Genomic DNA, 20,290 nt, shown 5'->3' with positions numbered 1-20,290 from the left:
AATTAAATTAAATATAAAATTATCAAACTCATTTTAATGCTTGAAATGTAGTTCAGTTTTAAGATTAAAAGAAATATTTAATGCTTATGTTACTTAATAAGAGAGCTACTACTATACGTATAAGTTTTAAAACAGAACTTTACAATTAAGTAACTGTAAAAAGAAATAACTATTATAATGTAAGTCAATAAGACAAATATTTTGATACTAAGTTTTAATGAACAATAAAAGTTTCCTTTTAAAGCTATAAAATAGATTGAAGAAATATGAGTGAAATAACACCTACATATTTATTAAAATATATTAAGTTGCTGACTATAAACAATTTAGTTTTCAACTTTATAAACTTTTTACTTTCAAGTTATTCGTTAAACTTTTTTTTTTGTTAAATGTTGTTAATACTTATGTAGTTCAATGGTTTATCGCAGCTTAAAAAGCAGTAAAATAAATTAAAAATAAAACATGTAAAAAAATTTTAAGCATGCTAGAATACTAAGGTATGATATTTTTTGTAAAAACGTAGTAATTTTGTTGTTAGATAGAATTTTTAGACTGTAAATCATTAACTCTTATGATTATAGTTTACTTTTTTTTAATTTTTTAGTAGGACAGTTTAAAATCAACCACGTTTTGTAGTTAGTTTTATTAAAAACAAATCCTTCAAATATTTAAAGCTGTCCATGCTCGATTTCTTGTAGTAATAATAGAACAAGTTAAAAAAATTGTTTTTTTTTGAAACGTTAGCAAATCAAATATATATTAATGTTTTGAATAAATACCTTTGAGTGTAAACTGAGGTAAAATGTTACCGCAGAGTTATTTTTTAATTAAATATGCCTGTTTAATCAATTCAAATAAATTTCAAATATTTTCTATGCTTTAAAAATAGAAAATTGATTACTTATTATAATTATAAAAAAATAATGCAGTATCAAATAAACAATATTATATTAAAATCATAAATAAATTAAAAACATGTATACACATACAGTTGCTTTATGTATTATTGAAATCTTGTAGAAAAGGCTAAATAAAATTGAGAATAAAACTGTTTAACTTGTGTATCATAATTGACAAAGATCGACAAATATTAATGTAAATGTAATGTCGTTTATAAAAGTATTTGATTGTTTTTAAACCTTTTAAAGAAAGATGCAAAAAAAAAGTTTAATTAAAAACAAAAACTTAAAATAAAAGTTATTATGTTATTAGTTATGATTTTACTAAAATATTTAGTCTGAAATTACAGAAAACATCTGAAAATTACAGAAAACTTATATTTATTAAAAAACAGTTGAAAAAAGTACTTTAAGCACATAAGTTTCGTTTATATAGTTCAAGAGTAATTAAAGATAACAAGGTTAAATTAAACAAAAATAACATTTTTTTTTAATTTTTATCTTGTATCCTGACATTCTAAGAGTTGATTCCCAAAGGTTTACGTAACTAATAAGTACTTCATTTTTTGTACATGCTACGAAAGGTAATTCGAGTGTATGTGCGATATCAAGTTATCTACAAAAATAATAATTTAATTTGAAACAAGTATTAAGGACAATCGATAAAAGCAAGCTTTTACAGCGTATATAGGTTTCCGTTTCGTGCTAAATATTAAAATGCTAGGACTTCTATTGAAAAACAGCAACAATAGTATTAAAGTCACGTGGTATAAACGAAAATATAAATACTCCTCGTAGGTAGCTTAATCAAATCATTCTAAATTTTTCAACACATCTAACAGATGACATCTACTGCTTTCACGGAAAAGGTACTATACACTTATAGTGTTAAAGACTGCAACGAAAGAAAACTAAGGTCGTCGAAGCAGATTTCTTTACTACAAAGTAAGTTTTTTTAGTGTTTAAACACTAACAAAAAATAAATGTTATAAAGATAATTTAAGCTAAGACAAATAATATCTAAACTACATATTACTGATTATCATTAAGAACAAAAATAAGAGGTCAATGAAATTTGGTATAAGTTTTTGATTTGGTTTGTACTACAATAGCAGTATTTATTATTAATAGCTTGTATGTAGTTCAAAAGTTAGGTAAGCTTTGGCATAGCAATCAAAAGTTTTTGTTAAGTAAACTTGATTTCTGTTCTTTTTTTCTTTTTTTTTAAAGGTAACGAACGATTATCTTCAAGTATTTATGTTTTTAATAGATTTCTAATTAAGTGTATTAACAAAAGCTGACTAAATCTTAAATATGGTTTGTTTATAAATAAGATTAATTATTCATAATTTTTTTCTATAGCAACAGTTTTGTGCTCAAATAAATAGTTCAAAATACAGAGCTATAAAAACCATAACTTGATTCAGAAAAAAAAACGAGTATAAGTGTTACCTGTTTTGGAAACTACAGAATTACCTCAATAATCATTAATCAAAAATAAATCATAACTAGATAATCATTAGTTTACCTCAAACTTGTTAGAAAATTTTCAAAAATACTTTACAAAACTATTAACCTACTTTATTCGATTACATAAGACTTTTAAGCATTTTAAATGTAATATTACGCTTGCAAAAGTAAAAACTAGCTGCGTTAGAAAAAAAAAATTAATTAAAGTTGGAATTTATAGCATAAACTTTATTGTGATTGATCAGCACCAGAAATCTTTAATAACTTCGCGTCTCACGCACAATTTAATACTCAAAGCTTATAGTTGTTTTAGAGCCATAAAGTTTGATTGATCGTCAAAACAGAGGTATGAATTAAAATGGGGTATGTGGTTAAATACTCATAAGCACAACTCTCGCCTACAACAACAAATAATATAAGACATGTGCGATACTGAACTAGAATAGAACAGCGAGAGACTTATCACGGGACTGGAAGTTAAGAAAAAAAGATAGCCCGAATGTTTTTTATAAAACTGAAAGTTACTTGTTAAATATTTCTATTACTTCGCAGTTTGCTTGCTTTTCGTAAAATAGGATTTTTTAATCAAGTGTTTATAACAAGGTAAGTTAAGAAATGTGTTATAATTTTTCAGTATTTTTTTTGCTATACGTTTGAGCATTTTTTTCTTTATATAAAGTAGGCGAAACATAGTTTGCATACTTAAGTTTTGTTTTTCAAACTTCTAATGCCTTCAAAGTAAGTTATAAAAACATGTATAAAAAACCAATAAATAATTTGTCGCTGTTTTTTATAAATGTATGTTGGAAAAAGAGTCCATAATCACAATGAGCTGTGTATGTAGGCTCTAAAAATTAATTTTAAACACATTTTTGTCAAAAATATCGCAACATAAAACACTTTGCTCATAACTTTTGTGTCAACGGTCTATAACTTTTGTGTCTAAGACTATTACAAAATTAGAAATGAAATAAAAATTCTTTCTAATATTAAAAAAAAAATATTTACTTTTAGTTGTATTGTATATAAGTTTGGTAGGATAAAAATTAATTACTTGGTTGAGTTTGACAACGATTTGCGAAGTGCACTGTAGTAAAAATAGCTGAAACTATCTAGAATATTACTTTATTAAGTAATTAAAATTTATCATATAATATGAAAGCTTAATAACATATATAAATATATTCTATTCAGTTACCTACAAGTAACTTTTTTAAAAGTTATAATATAAAGTATTTTTTACAGTAAAAATATTTTTCTGTATTAGATGTTTAATTAAAAAACGATTTTGTTTAAGATTTTTGTAAGTGTATATAAACTAAAGAAAATAACAAAATGTATACTATTGCAACTGCAAAATATCTTTTTTTTTTAAATACAGCAAAAAAAAGCAACATTTCTAATAATTTCAGCTCAAATGGACAATAGAAAAGAAAGCATTTTAACAAATGATTCCTTACCTATTACAGATGGTATTTGTAAGGTTTCATTGGTTAGTAGTTTTGTGGTTAAAATTAAAAAAAAGATTATACGTACGTTAAACTCTTTTATATAATTTGATTCAAAATTTTATAGAATTCAATTAAACTAATTTTATAGAACATACTATAAATTTTGTTCAGTTTAAGAATTAACTAAAAATATTTGAGTTAAACAATAAAATAATTTGTAATTGAACAGTATAAATTATATTATAACATTGAAATCGAAATGAGTAATTGACAACTACTTTATCATCTTTCAAATTAAAACATAACTAACAATTAGTAACTTTTTAGCTTAAAGTTTTTTGTTATTTTATATAAAACACTTCTTAACGACTGAAGAAAAAGTTTTTTTATTTTTAATAAAAGTATTACATTAATTTTAACCAGAAGTGTGGATAAATGAAATAAAAACATCATTTTAAGAAAAAAACAAACACTTTTCTGGTTAAATTGGTTGTAACAAAGTGCAGATGAACGTTTCAAAAAATTTCTTTTAACTATTTCAGATTTCTGTGATGAAAAAATAAAACTATTTTCTTTTTTCTTTTGAAAAGTTAGAACAAGACGTAGACAAACGTTTCAATAAAAGTTTTATACCGACTCCAGATAAAACCTGACAAAGCGTGTGATGAGAAGCAAGATGGCGACTCGGGGGTGGAGAGGGAGCAGTGGGGAAGGAAGCTGGAGTTTCTGCTGTCCGTCATCGGCTTCGCTGTCGACCTGGGCAACGTGTGGAGGTTCCCGTACATTTGCGCCAAGCACGGAGGAGGTGAGTTTTTTTTTTTTGATTTCGGTTTTGATTGATAAGCAGCACTTACACATTTATAAATTTAAGACTTGTGGTTTTTATCTCATGTATTTAAGACCTTGGTGGTTCAGAAAAACTATGTTTACTTATTGGTTTAGGAACCGTAAGGTTTTTTTAGTTGTTGATACTAGTTTCAACTATTTTAAGATCTTTAAGGTAATTTTTCAAATAGTAGTTTGTAAATTTTCTTGAGTGATTGCTTTTCAAAATTTATTTAAAACTACTTAAAAACAAAATGAGTCAGTAGTATAAAAAGCATAAAATTTATTTTCCTATAAATTTACCTACAAAATAATTCTAGTTTTTTCATTGTAATTCGAAGGAAAGTTTTATTCGTAAAAAAAACTAACATACTTATTTTATGTAAAGTTAATCATGAATTGTATATAACACTTTGTTACTAACGCAAATTTAAATTTTAGTCTATGTTATACAAGCATTTTGCAAACAAACCAATTGAAAAAGTATACGTATTTTGCTATTACGCACCCAAGTTATTATTGAACACAAACATTTCTTATTGGAAAACATCTCGTTGCTGATTTATAGATCAATAAGTTTGCTCAAAACGTGCGATGCTCTGTATGAAAGCAATTGAAATTTGCAATCGATAATTATTGAGTGTTTTTAAGCATTCAAGACGTATATGTATACTTACTGTACACAGATTTAAAAATTCCCATTTCAATAAAGTGTTCCAAAAATTTATTTAATAAAGATAAGAGTTAGAAGATATGAAAACTCAAGTACTAAAGTAGTACAAACAAACATTTTGCTTTAAAATTAGTGCTTATTTGTTTACAAACTTTATACTCACAGTATTTATTTTTATAAATTTAAAGTTTGTTTTAAACTATCTCACGCCTACTAACTTTAAACTGTTTTCATTTATAAACAAATATATATATACACTAACATATAATATTACTCAAAACATAAGTATAAATTTTCCACTAACTTAATTTTTTTAGAAACAATATCTTACTTTTGTTTGTAATTTAATAAGTTTGCTGTTCTCCGCGCTTAGTGTTCTGTGCGCTCTTTCAAATATTGTAAATAACTTTTTTATTTTCAAAATGACCATGAATATAGAATAAGTAAAGGTAAATGAAACTGTTTGAATTAAAATTTCAAACACCTAGGTGCTTTCCTTGTACCCTATTTTCTCATTGTGGTTCTCGGCGGTGTTCCAATGTTTTATATGGAGCTTCTGATTGGCCAGTTTCACAGAAGCGGCTGCATTTCTATTTGGAATAAAATCTGCCCGATGTTTAAAGGTTGTTAAACTTTTTAGAATATATCAAAAAGGAAATTTTTGTAAGAGCTTAAAAAAAACTTTTGTGATATTCTACTATTATAGGAGCTAACCAAAAGTGTATAAACTTTAATAGCTTAAAAGTACAAATAAAAAATTAAAAGCTAGTATGAAATTATATTTTTTATTATTTTACTAGGTACAAAAGTAAATACAAACATTAAATTTCAACAACAAGTTAAAAAATTCAAAATAAGTATCTTGCTCATATTTTAGTTTTGAAAGTGTAACGTTTTTAAGGAGTTGGTTACACGATATGTTTAATGGCTCTGTACGTTTCTTTTTACTACAATACTATAGTCGCGTGGAGTCTTTACTACTTGTACAGGTTACTCCCTCAAAAAATTCTTTGATTAGTTTGTTTTATGTAAATTTAAAAAATACTTCCTGAAAATACATTAAAAAATTATTAAAACAGCATTAATATTTAAAGTGTTAATAAAAAGTTTTTTTTTTGATAATTTAAGAATCTTTATCGAACATTTAAAATTAAAATATTTTTTATAGCAACTTCTATTATAGTTACATTAAGTATTAAGTCTTACTCATTTGTTAAAGCTAACTATTTATTTTTAAATTTTAGGATAAAGCACATACATTTTAAAACACAAGCTTTTGAAATAATTACTAGTTCAAACAAAGTATTATCTGATGCTATTTTTATCTAAATTAAAGTATTTAAAATAATTCAACTAAACTTTACAGCCACAAATTACACATTTCGATGATAGATTGTACTTGTTAACATTCTTAAGCTTTTCACACTTCATGCTAAAGTATTTTTTAGATTAAAAGTTTTTTGTTGCAGTTCTGTTTTAAATCAAAACATGTATAATGATACACAATAAACATATGGTAATAACATAACTTTTTATTTTGAAAAGCTTTTAAAGCTAGTTTAATAAGTTATAGTCAGTTAAAAATTAAGCTTGTATTGAAAAAAATATTTTATTAGTATTGAAAAAAATAAACTAGAAATAAAAACTGAAAAATAAATATTAAATACAACACAAGTTATCTAAAACTTTATCGATAGCAACAAAATATTACTTAAACATAATGAAACATTTATTTTTACTAAATTTTCACTTCACACAACCACGCTTGTTTGTTTGCACAAGTATATTTTTTCAGTTCATTTGCTTACAAGCTGCCGTGGTCAGAATGCAACCCAGAGTGGGCAAACATGACTACATGCTTCAACCCAATAAAAAACCAAACTAACGAAACTGCACTTGATTACCAAACTTTACCTGCTGCCGAGTATTTTCAGTGAGTTTTTAATATAAATCACACGTATGAAGAAAAAAACATTTTAGACAATGATAAGTTGTTTAGCTAATATTGGAACTCATATCCCGCGTTTTTTAAACCGAATAAAACTTTATTTTGAAAATATTTAAAAATCTTCTAAACAGTATGCATGCAGCATATTAAAGACATTTTATTATATAAACAAACATAATAACTATTTAAAAAAAAATAAAAGTTTATAAATAATAGATTACCTAAAATTTTTATTAACCTTTAAATTTAGAGGTTTTTATAATGCAATAGTCCATTTTCAAAGTTTTGAAAGTTTGAATTAAGAAGCTTAGACAAAAATATGATTATTTGAGCCAAAAATTGTGTAAAACTACCGGTATTGCACACGTTCAATATACAAATTACTCATTCAAATTATATGGAGTTTTTAGACTTTTTGTTCTAAGGTATTTTCTAAACAACCTTTTATTTTAAGGACAATTAGAAATAGAAGGATATCTTAAATACAATTGTCACAAATTTAAAAGTTTATACTGAGATTGTTACCAATAAACAGTTTCTTTTTAATAGTTTGTGCAATTGTATGTTAGAGCTTTCGTTCTTGTAAAGTTTTTACCTTTTTTTTTAGATATTTAAGATATCTAAAAAGGTCAAATTTGTTGAAAATTTAACTTAAGTAACTAAAAAATGTTAGCTGTAAATATAACCTAGAATTTGTAACCCAATTTGTTACTTATAATTTTTCTTCTTTTTTAACTAGTTACATAAGCTTTATAACCATATATTTTCATAACTAAATTGTATTTTCTAAACAGTCATCACAAATAATAAAACTTGAAAAAATTGCTTCGATTCATTATTGCTTTAACAGACAGTCTAAACAGAAATTAGTTTTTTCTGTAATTAAATAAAAAATACTACTTTTTAATAAAAAAAATCTTTTAACAGTCGACATGTACTAAACATTTATGAATCAGATGGCCTAAGCAACCTAGGGCCTCCTAGATGGCCCATTGTACTGTGTCTTATCTGCGTATTCACTGTTATTTACTTTACACTTTGGAAAGGCGTCCAGTCATCGGGAAAAGTTCGCATTTTTATCTTGTTAACAAAATAATTATTGCAGAGCAAAATTTTATGTATTTGAAACGTAGTAAAATCAATGTGATTTATATACAGGTTTTAAAGTTTAATCTACTATTTTTTAATTTTTTTAGTAATAAGTTAATGCTATTTTGAATAAATACGAACTGTGTATGATAGATAGATGTTCTACGAACTATTTAAAGGTACCCTAGTTACAGTTTATTTCAATCTGTAGTGATGTTCGTTATTAATTCATTCAAAATCAACAACATCTTTTATTACTTATTAAAGATAAAAATTAAAACGTTTATGACTTAACATCATCGAATTTAACAAACAAATGTTCGAAAAGAGTTTGTGAAAAAAAAAACAAGCACTTATACTTAATTTTTATACTCTGTGAAAAAAGAGTTTAAATTACATGGTTAACTATTTGTGTAAAGTAGTTTCAAAATAACAAAATAACTACTATAATTATAACTTACTACTACACCGTACAAATAGATTAATCAAAAGTTTCTAAAAGACTAGTGAATGCATCATTCATAAGCTAAACTTATTGATAAGAAAACATTAGCACATCAACATCTTAACAGGTGGTATGGATTACAGCAACTTTCCCTTACCTAGTGTTAATAGTGTTGTTGATACAAGGGTTGACACTTGAAGGTGCTGGCGATGGAATTAAATTCTACTTGACTCCTAAATGGACAAAACTAAATGATACAGAAGTTTGGTTTGACGCAGCTACGCAGGTAAAAACTATTAAAGAATGCATTAGTTACTTATTTTATTTATGGATTGCAACTTGTTAGTGATGTAATTAGTTTGTTGATAATCCAAACTAAATGTTGTTTTTATTAGTTTGAACTGTTTTGTTATTATAAGTAAAGTTTATAAATGCTCGATGGTATAATGATTAGATGTAATCAATATCTAAATATTTCTTGCTTGTTTTTTAGACATTTAAAATGCTCAATTTTCCTACTTTGTTTTCGCTTATACTATTTTGATACTAAGTTTGGTGACTTTAGACTCTTAATATTCTTTTATTTTAATATTATTTAAAAGGGTAACATACTGTAGAGTAGGTTGTTTTGGTTAAGGTTTAAAATTTTTACTTTTACTTCAGTAAGTTATAATAATAAAACTTCAATAGCAATTTAATTTTTTCTACAAAGTTTTTGTGTTCCTTTTTAGAGTGAGTCTACAGTATCTTATTCGAAGTTAAATTTGATATTAGATAACAACAAAAACTACGTTTTTTATACTTTGCATAGGTATTCTTTTCACTTGGGCCTGGTTTTGGAACACTTATTGCTTTATCGAGTTATAATCAATTCAACAACAACTGTTACAAGTCAGTTAAATTAAAAAAAAAATATATATAAAAATGCTATTTTATTAAGAGTATATAATTGTTGTTACATAACGCTAACTTAAAGCAAAATAAATACAACAATTAAAGCAGCATTTTAAAACTAGCTGTCTATTTTAAGATCTAAACGACAAATTTAAAAAATAATGATATTAAAAAAGGTAATATAAGTCAAAATAATTGAGTTAATAACACAAATGATAACAATTTTTTTAAGTGAAAAATGAACTTAAATTTATTTTTTGTGCTACTTAAAACTAAACTAAATTCCAAACTAAACTTTTTTGTAAAATATTAACGTTTAGCAAGTTTTTACTTAGAAACTATCGATAGAACAATTTAAGAAGTGATGGTATTAAACCTAAAAGTGGAGTCACTATTTTTACAATAAAACAACTTTGAAATAAAGGCATGTCTTTAACTTTTCTGTTCTATTACTGTCGCATTACTAACACTTGTAAAACTAGGGATGCTATAGCAACTTCGGTAATAAATTGCCTCACAAGCTTTATGGCGGGGTTCGTTGTGTTTTCAGTTCTTGGTTATATGGCCAACGTGCAGAATCTAGATGTGAAAGACGTTGCTGACCAAGGTTAAAACATTTTTGTTTTACTAGTTTGTATGAGTTTTACAAAAATATTTTTCTAGGCCCCGGACTGCTATTCATAGTGTACAGCCAAGCACTCACAAGTTTCCCTGCCTCGCCGATATTTTCAATTATTTTCTTCAGCATGCTAATCACACTCGGTCTTGATAGCTCAGTGAGTGTTTAAGTTACGAAGTTTTGTTTTTAAACTAGATATTAGTCGGTCAAGCTGGTAAACAAAATAAAAAATTAGAAATAAATCGATAAATTAGTAACACTATAGGTTCTTATACTACTTTTAATATAGCTTTCTTATTACTTAGTTTTACCTTATACAAAGCTTACTGGAATACAAAAGTAAAATATCTTTTAAATTAAAACTTTTAAAAAATTGACGTACTTTACAAACTGTGTAAGGTTAATTAACTACTTATTTATATACCTATAAAAAAGTTTAAGTTACTCTAAATAGGACTTTGTATAATACCTTAACACACCAAATCAATTGTATCTAAGTTTTAGCTGAACCGATGTTAAGACCTTGAATCATTTTTATAATTTTTTTTTGTAAAAAAACTATTTTTGCTTTACTTAACTAACGAATTCACTTTTTATTTTAAGATATTTAAAACAATACTGTCAAGTTTTACTTTTCTTTCTTATAAAGTTTTATTAGTATTAGATAACAATGCTTTATTTATATTATAAATACTATTTTTCTATAAAACTTTTAAGCTTATCAAAAAACGATTATAACAAAAAAGTTAGAAGTGAATTGTATTTAGAACTTACATGAATCCTAAGAAAAATACTAAAACATTTAATATTTATTATGTGGTATGTAATTGTATATTTTTACAGTTTTGTTTTATAGACTTTAAGCCTTATATACATTAAAAAAATATAGATACATGTTATTTATATAACATACTTGTTATTTATGTTCTATTAAAAAAAGCTGTGTTTTCTATTATTTTTTTAAGTTTTAGAAGTTTTAATTAAAGTAAAAAAGAGTTGTAAAAATTATGATTTTTTTTTTCAAAAAATGCTATAAAACTTAAACTATTTTCTTAAATGTTATGTGTTGAAATTTTTTATGCTAAAAATTTGATTTTAAGCAGTTATTCTTAGAATTAGTTTCAGTTATAACGGTGATTAATAATCAAACTGGTTTCTAATGAAATATTTGTTATTCTATTCGAAATGCTTATATATATTACATTTTAAATGTCATTAATTTATTTTCAAATAAATAATTTCGATCTCTAAAGTTTTTATAGTTTTTTTGTGTTGTTTACCTTTTAATAAAACTACGACTTTTAGTACTCCTTTTTAAGTGTTATGTTTTTCGATATTTTTAAATGTAGTACAATTACACGCATATTTCTTCAAAAAATAATTCCTTTTTTAGTTTTTGTCTCTATACTGTCGTAGATAAGTAAGCAGATAATTGTTTTTACCAGAGATTAAAGCTACTTCTTGTTATTTATAAAACTGCTGCTTTTCCAGTTTGGAGGAATAGAAGCTGTTATAACCGCATTTTGTGACGAGTACCCTCAAAAAATCGGCAAAAGAAGAAAGTTGTTCGTGTTTGTGTTCATATGCCTTTCTTTCCTTGGATCGCTTATGACCTGTACTAATGGCGGTATATATATGCTACAACTTATGGAAATTTATGCAACGGGACCAGCAATAATGACAGTCGTGCTTATTGAGTCTTTGACTGTTTGCTGGATATATGGTTTGATAGCTTTCAATAATAATTCAAAGTTACTTTAATTTTGGAAGTTTAAGATATATTTTTTTTATTCCTTTTAATACAACAATTTAAGCATTTATTATTTATTAAAATAATAACTTTAGGAAATTTTAAAATAGTTTATTTTTATTTAGCATGTTCCGAAAAAGAATCGTTTCATTAAACTTATTTTTTTCTCTACAAATGATTAAAAAAATTCTACTTCTTTTCATCGAAAGGTTCCTGTGTACAAACGTATTTTTATTATCAATGATTAATTAAGCCACAGAAATGTTTTCAACAACTTAAAATTGTTCGTAAACTCACATTTATCAAATTTGATGTCTACTTTTTGTAAATAAAACAAACTAAGTATTTAGAGTACTATCAATTTTTTGCGGACGGAAGTTTCTTTTTTAAATTAAAAAAGTTATTGATCTTTTTAATTTTTTTATAAAGTTTTATCATTTAAACTTCAAACAAGAAAATTTATTTTTTCTCAAAAAACAAAAAAATGTTAACGAAAATATTTCTTACCTTGATACTCGATGTTCAAAAAGACTTGTCTATTTTTTTACAGTTTAGTCATAGATAAAGATGTTTTTGATGCTAAGTTATTTTTAAACTTATACTTTTACTACTAATCAAATATACTTTTGTATATGATTATCTTCTGAACTGAGTGTTTATAACTGGTTACTATACAGGATTGAAAAGATTTTGTGGCGATGTGAAAAAAATGCTTTCTTTTCAGCCTGGCTTGTTTTGGAAGGCAGCTTGGGGCTTCATTTCTCCTTTAGTTCTCTTTGTAAGTGATTTTGAAGTCGTTAGATTTAAGCTGATAAGTTTCAATAAGCTACTTTTATTTTAAAATTTAAACAAAAGCTAAAGGTTTTTTGTGTTGTCAATTCTTAAAGTGACAATTTTAATTGTTTCATTCTATGATCTGACACTCCTGTAATTTGTACTTGTTGTTTAATTGTTTCGTGCTTTTCTAAGATACTTTTTTTTTACTTTCAAATTCATATTTTTATTATTTACAACTACTTCACCGTTCAAAATATTTTTTTCTTTGATAACTAAAACAAAAGTGGTTGAGTGCAGTTTCAGACGTACGATAAACTTTTCTTCTTGACTTAACAAGCTAAAAAGGCTGGCAAAATTAAAAAAACAATTGAAAACAGTTGATCATCGTCATGAGCCTTTTCCAAACTCCCCCGCTGGAATACAAGAGAACGAAAGTGGACGTCGTGCATTACGACGACTGGAAGTCACTTGGGTGGTGCATTACTTGCTCGTCGATAAGCATCACGCCCATTTACATAATCTACAAGCTTTACAACGCGAAAGGGTCTTTGAAACAAGTTTGATATTTTAGTTGCTACAACTAAATAAAAACTGTTGTTAGTTGAAACTGAGGTTTTTTAATTTATAAATAAAATATTTTAAGTTTGTCATTGTAAAAAAACAAACCATAAACAAACATATAGTTCAGTGTTGTCGGAGAAATCTAACGATTTTTTTGAAACAGTAATTTTATAAACAATTTTGCTCTGTACAACTTATTTTTATTAAAATTTTAAAACTATTCATTATAAGTTATTTTTAAAATAAAATACGGAAAGAGAGTGATTTGCTTTTTAGAATATTAAACATTTTCTAAACATTTTTAAATACTAGAATTAGCTTATGCAGCACTTTTAATTTTATATACTAATTTAAAAATATAACTTTTGATAATACATAAATAACAAATTATTACAACAAAAACGGCTTACAATTTAAGAAAACGTTTCAAAACTAGTTTATTGGTAAAAATAAAAGCTTATGAATGCATAAAAGTCGTTCAGCTTTTAGTATTTGTTTTTAACCTAATTTTTATTAAACGTTTTCACATTAAAATTTGACATAAACTTTATTTCGGTTATAAAGAGAACATTTCTATTATAAACTACTGGACAAAGTTATTTATTTCTTAGCTGATGTCTTCTTAATTCATTTTTACAGAGATTCAAACAAATATCTAAACCGGAAAAGCACATCGACCCAAACAGAAGATACATACATGATGATTTTCAACTACAGAAAGTTCCAGAATGAAAAGCAAAGTATAAGATTAAAAAATAATAAAACTCACTTATTTTTTACGTAAAAAGTTGATGAGATTCTACAGAATGATGTTTTTAAATTTTGATTACGGTGATACACTTTACTTATTTTTGATATTTTTTTTAGCTAGCCTACTTTATAGGATTTTTGAATAATTTTTTATTTTCAAAACAACAACACTATTTAGATGCTTAATTAAAATTAATAAACATTGAAAAAAGTTATAACTTTCCTTGAACTATACCTTAGAACTAAAAGTAAAGCTTATGTTTTTATTTTGAACTGCTTTTATTTTTTAACCTACACAATCAAAATATTTATCTTTAAAAAAAATAATTTTTCGGTTGAATTATACTTAAGTTTAAATATTAATTATTTTAATCTAAACCGAGTATTTTTCAACTAATAAATTGTTGTAAAGAAAAAAAAAACTAAACACTTTAAGTGCTCAAAACTGTTCGTGTTTAATGGAAAAAAAACAAAGTTTATCATTAATTGTAATTAATAATATCTGAAATGAAAGTTTTTTTACAAAAAACTCATACTTTTGCACGCTTTTTTATCGTTTGTAATAAATATTATTGTCAAAACCCTGACATCATAACAGAATCTACTCACATGAAATGTTTTTTTAATTATGTACTTACTAACTCGTCAAAGTTACAGTGCTCAATTTATTCAAATAAGCAAAGCAGGCAACTTTGGTCAGCTTAGTTTATAACACTTTATGCTTTTTCTGTTCTACCAGCTCAACAGATGTTATCATTTCGATATAATCTGGTGAAACAGTAAAAAATTGTGGTAAAAAAATAATATGGTGTAACAAACTGTGGTATAAACTCTTCTTTATTTTTTAATTCGCAAAACCTGGCTTTACAGTGTTATACACTAACTTATAACGTTTATCACGAACTAAAATTTTTAAACGTCTTCCAATTTTTTCAACTTTTTTTTTATAAAACTTGTCTACGTAAAGAACATGCCGTCATTTTGATGAACAAGTCTAAAATTTAGCTCTTTTTTTGATGTACTATAGATCACATAAGGTGCTGTGAATAAGCTCCTTGGCGTCGCAAGCACACTTGAGTCCTGCGGATAAAATTCTCAATGTTGATTTTGGTCATCCAGAGTGTAATTGCCGGTTAGCATCAATACGAACTGTCATATTGGTTTTTAAGTTCTTGACCAAGCTATAGATCATTATAGTTTATAGTTTTTTGAACGACAAAAAAAAGTGCTCAAAATATTTGGTCCTAGGACCTGGTGCACGAAAAAGCTTTCGGTTATCAAGTCGCACACCACGGATACATTTTAACGTCTTGTCCAGGAAAAGAATATTAGGAGCTGGAAGTTTAAGACATCTTAACAGTTTTTGAAAAGAAATTGAAATTTTTGTATATATATAAACATCCTTTGCTCGGTAGTCAATTGCATGTCAAAAGTTAAACTTTATAGACTTAAAAAAAGTTAATAAACTTAAAAGTAGTAAAAACTAATACTATTTATTTTAAAATAGTAAGTGTTTTAGTAATGTATTTTGTTATTATACGCTTTGTTAACAAATTGCAAACGTTGCATCTAGTACTAAAGAATTAAAAGTTAAGTTGCAATGACAGTTTTTACAAATGAATGCTAGTACAATGTTAAAAACTGATTTAAAGACATCAAAAAGTAATTCTGAGAGTAGGGTGACAGTATAAAAAAGAGTAAAAGAACTTCGTGATTCATTTTTTAACAGTATAAATTTATTATAAAGTCTAAAAAGTAGTAATTAAGTGTATACAAACCATGTAATGTATAAAATCTAGTGGTGTACAATTCGATAACCGAAATGATTTATCGTACACCAGGTCCTTAGACCAAACTTATTGAGAGTTTATTTTATCGTTCAATAAACAATATTTATAATATATAAGCTTGTCATAATAACCTTACAAACGTTCTTTAAAAATCTGATATAATTTTTCAGGCTGTTAACTTGTTATTGTTTTTTAGGTTTTTGCTTATTAAAAGATAAATAAACTCGCTGCTCACGTATCAAAGCTTTGTCAGTAATTTTAAGATAAAAGACAGTTTATTTAAACTAAGTTTATTTTGTAAACTAGAGTATTTTTAACGGTGGTACTTCTAGATCAGGGGTCAGCAGCATTAAATAAGTAGCGGGCCAATTTTTTTACAAAAATTTTCTCGCGGGCCGCACTATACAGAAAAAAGTTATATATAGTAATATTTAATAGTATATAGTAATAATATATAGTAATATTTAAACAAAAATGCTAATTTAAACCAAAAAATGTGACAAAAATAACTATAAAAGAGCACTAATAATGCGTAATTACTTAAATTAAACCCTAGTTGCAAGTTTTTACCACCAAATTTATTTTTTGTATTGATTTAAAAAAGTATGTTTTTAGCTGAAATTTACCTCGCGGGCCACAGATTTTGTCTTCAAGGGCCGCATTTTGCCCGCGGGCCGCAGTTTGCCGACCCCTGTTCTAGATAAACAGTAAATAACATAACTAGAAATAAATTATTTTAAGCTGTTTTTATTTTGTTGGAGCAGTTATTTTAATCGAACAATTATATTTTTAATTGCTTAAACTAAATAGCATTGTTTATTTTAAGCGTTGTAGTTATTTAGCATTTTGAAAACATATACTCCATACAGTGTTACTTATAATAAAATGTTGTTAAAATTACAATCGTTTTCTTAAGACATTTAGTTATAAAATCAAAAAACGTATAGAAATTATATAAATGACCACTGAAAAATTAAACTAAAAGAACTAATTAATTATTTTTAACTTTTCTATGAAGCAAAAAAAAAAAAAGAAAATAAACTTCATTTAGTTTTATTGTTCTACTAAATATGTAGTCCGTATTATCGTTTTGATACAATGATTAAAACTTTTTATAAAATCTCCTAACAAATTAGTTCTATTTACTATAAAAATGCTCTAACTTGTTATAAGTTGAAGTGATGCTTCTTGCATAACTTCTTTATACTAACTTACCTTTAAACTTAATTATACATAACTTTATACACATTTCCAACTTAACTGATATTGCGGTATAAAAACCTGAACTTAATAAAATTATTTCTAGCGCCCATAACCATATGAAGACACATTAACTTACTCGATATTTTTACATAATACTCTATCAAAACTCTCAATAGCACCTAAGTTCAAGTCATTAAAAATGCAAAGATTAAAAAAACTTTATACTGTGCTCGACTTTTAATAACGCGAAAATAAATATAAAAGTTGAATTTAAAATCATAAAATCACAAACTACTAAATTTTTATTACTGTATCTAGTGTTTTTAAGGTTGTCGACTTTTAGTTATTAGAAAAGATTGTAACAATTAAATAACACAAAAAAAATTAAATTGGTTTAGAGCTTTTGGTGTAAATCAAGTATGAAACTTTTTTTGTAAGTTTGAATAAAATTCTGATAAAAAAGGGTGTAATAAAAAAGGTTTGTGAAACAGTGCTCTAAATAAACGTTTTACTTACAATTAAAACAAATATTTTTACAACACACTCATGAGGATAATTAGTTTTTATAAAAGGAAAACCAATTTTTATGTAAAATAAAAAAGATAATTTACTAACTTTATAATCTTTTAAGTAATTATGTTCCATGGTAATATATAAAAACATAAAAATTGAACATTAATATTTATTAAAGTAGATAGATTGTAGTTTTAAATGTGTTAACATATGCATAAAAGTAACTGTAAAATAGCATTTAAAAGCATATAATATAGATAAAAATTAAGTTTTCATTTTTATTTGTATTAAAACAAATTCATAACAAAAATAAAAAATAAAAAAATTTTGTCGAAGGTAAATAAGTTGTAACAATCTGATTTTGTTTAAGTCAAATGTACTTAACTTTAAAAAATTATGATCAAATACTTTACAGCATAGAAAACGATGAAAACATTTATTTCAACGCTTAAAATTTTGTTTCTACAAGGTTTTAAAAGACTTAAAAAACTAAAATAAAGTAATCTAGTTAATAAATACTTTAATAAAAGTCATATTCATTCATAAGTTTTCATGTTCTTTAATTTTAAAATAAGATTGATTCAAACTTTGTACTCATTTCTATTCACTATCGCAGTCAATTAGTTCAGGTTAATTAGGAAAAATAAACTTATTGTTTAAATGGTTTACATTTCAAAACATAGGAAGTTATAGAGAAGAAAAAAATCAACGTTCGTTGTTAAAAAAAAGAATTGCTTATAATAAAAAAGTAACAAGTATAAGCTTGTAAAATAGTTAACTACATGCACACAATAAAATTTTAAGGCAGTGTTGACAAGTTTATATGAAGATAATGATTGTTTAAAATAGTAATTATTGCAGTAAACCTTGAGCTGAGTTTAGTTATATTGCTACCAAAGTTTAAAACTAGTAGTATTGTCTTTTATTGATTTTAAATATCGCGATTAAATTGCATTAAAAGGTTCTTTATTTTACATGTAAACTTTTTCTTCAGAAAAAAAGTCATAAAGGTAGTGGTATTAAAAAAAAAATTGAAGTTTTTTATAATTTTATTAAAAAATTATAGTGAAACTAAAAATAGGTAATTGTTTTACAACAGTAAAATATTATAAACAATCAAAAAAATCTCAACCATACACTAGTTTTAAAATTTTTTTTTTTTGTTCTTATTTTAACCGAATAGAACTTTTTTGTTTATAAAATACTTTGACTAAAGTTTGTTATAACGTTGTTAGTAAATAAATATTCATGAAAGTTCAAATTTACGCTTGAAGTGGCAAAACCTTTTTTTTTATTTTTACTTTATGATAAGAAACAAAAGGGTTGAATCTTATTAGTAAAACAATAAATATAAATGACATACTCCTCAAATATCTTTCAAAATCTTCAAAACTGTTTACAATTTTTATTTAACGAATAGAAGAACATAAAATAGACAGTTTAGGTTCAATATTGATTCACATTTGGATTGAACTCAATATAAAGTCGCTTTGTTGCAGATGTTTTCTGTTATTGATTATTTACCTGTACTTCTTAAATGATTCTTTACAATAAAATTTATTTCTTATACCAGTACTTCAATAAAACTTTTGTATAAAACAATTCTAATGCATGTTCAAGATGTACTTAAAACTTAAATATTTTTTTCATATCAGTAGTTTGCTTTTACACGGTATAGGTAATGTCTAAATGCTGAAGTGTTTTGACTCTCAAAATTTAGTTCAGTATCAGAAATAAAATTTTCAAAACAGTGTGTCTTTTAGCAATAACGGTTTTATTTTAAAGTCATGTATAAGTCATGAATATTTTAAGTTTCCAAACTGAGTTGAGAAAAATTCTTAGGTTTTACTTTTTAGTCTTGTACAGTTTAATGCACTGATTTTTTATACTGTCCGCACTAACTACAAAATAACTGTCAGTTGATAAATATAAACAATTACACGGTTTAAAGTCTCCAACCGGCTATTTTTATTACCTCGCGCTAATTCACTAAAGTAGCAGCTCTCTTTCAGATTCTTTCTTTTTTTTCCCACTCACATTGGCTGGCATGAATGGGAAATGCACAATTGAGTTGAGTTGAAACTTTGCATTTTTTCTCGCTCACGACTCATCACCACCATATAGATCCGGGTTCAATTTGACTGCATGCGTTTAATTATGACAACCCGCTAGATTTTATGTGAAGACTTTTAGTTTTTTTTTGTTGAGGCAGAAGAGTTTTATGACTTTATTTTTTTTTTGTTTTAATGAGAAAAGTTTTTAAAAGGCCGTGTTTGTAATGGAGAAAAAAAGTTCCTTTCAGTTTTGTGTTTTAATTAAACTTTTCAGGATTACCACGTTTTGATATTTTCAAAAGTATAAGTTTTAACTTGTTCAAAAGCTGTAGAAGTGTTTTTAAATAAGTAAATAAGTTTTCATATATATTTTTAGCAATGCACAAAAGTTTAGCGAGTAATGAAAATCTTTTAAGTTCAGTTTTTACCTTATGTTTTATTGTGATAATACCAAAGTATTTTATATATTTTTATAGACGACGAAACAATAATAAAATTAGCTTATGTTAGTGTATGAATGTATGTTTAAAGCTTTAGTATCAGCAAGTTTGTTTTCTAGTAACAAACTATTAAAAAAAC

The 20,290-nt window shown here is 25.3% G+C and overlaps 1 protein-coding gene across 4 annotated transcripts; it reads left to right on the top strand.

Annotated features, from left to right (window-relative positions):
- The first annotated feature begins 469 nt into the window (after positions 1-469).
- LOC145843204 (sodium-dependent serotonin transporter-like) lies at positions 470-14,442 on the top strand. Of its 4 annotated transcripts, none has more exons than XM_082950665.1 (16): positions 470-497; positions 1,742-1,844; positions 3,782-3,861; positions 4,463-4,625; positions 5,807-5,941; positions 6,220-6,307; positions 7,114-7,251; positions 8,194-8,332; positions 8,928-9,086; positions 9,612-9,691; positions 10,177-10,301; positions 10,358-10,470; positions 11,805-12,036; positions 12,741-12,841; positions 13,218-13,384; positions 14,041-14,442. In XM_082950665.1, exons 2-16 carry the CDS (start codon positions 1,742-1,744, stop codon positions 14,183-14,185), a joined length of 1,968 nt encoding a protein of 655 aa, XP_082806791.1. In that variant the 5' UTR covers positions 470-497; the 3' UTR covers positions 14,186-14,442. The 4 variants fall into 4 exon arrangements, with proteins under 4 accessions (XP_082806791.1, XP_082806799.1, XP_082806814.1 ...); XM_082950673.1 differs by having other exon boundaries at positions 13,218-13,397; XM_082950688.1 differs by lacking the exon at positions 13,218-13,384.
- Positions 14,443-20,290: the final 5,848 nt, after the last annotated feature.

The sequence above is a fragment of the Thalia democratica genome, chromosome 1, assembly GCF_965202585.1.
Source record: "Thalia democratica chromosome 1, ktThaDemo2.hap1.1, whole genome shotgun sequence".
Lineage (NCBI taxonomy): Eukaryota > Metazoa > Chordata > Thaliacea > Salpida > Salpidae > Thalia > Thalia democratica.
The sequence above is the reverse complement of the archived record's forward strand: the minus strand, read 5'-3'. Positions and strand labels throughout refer to the sequence as shown.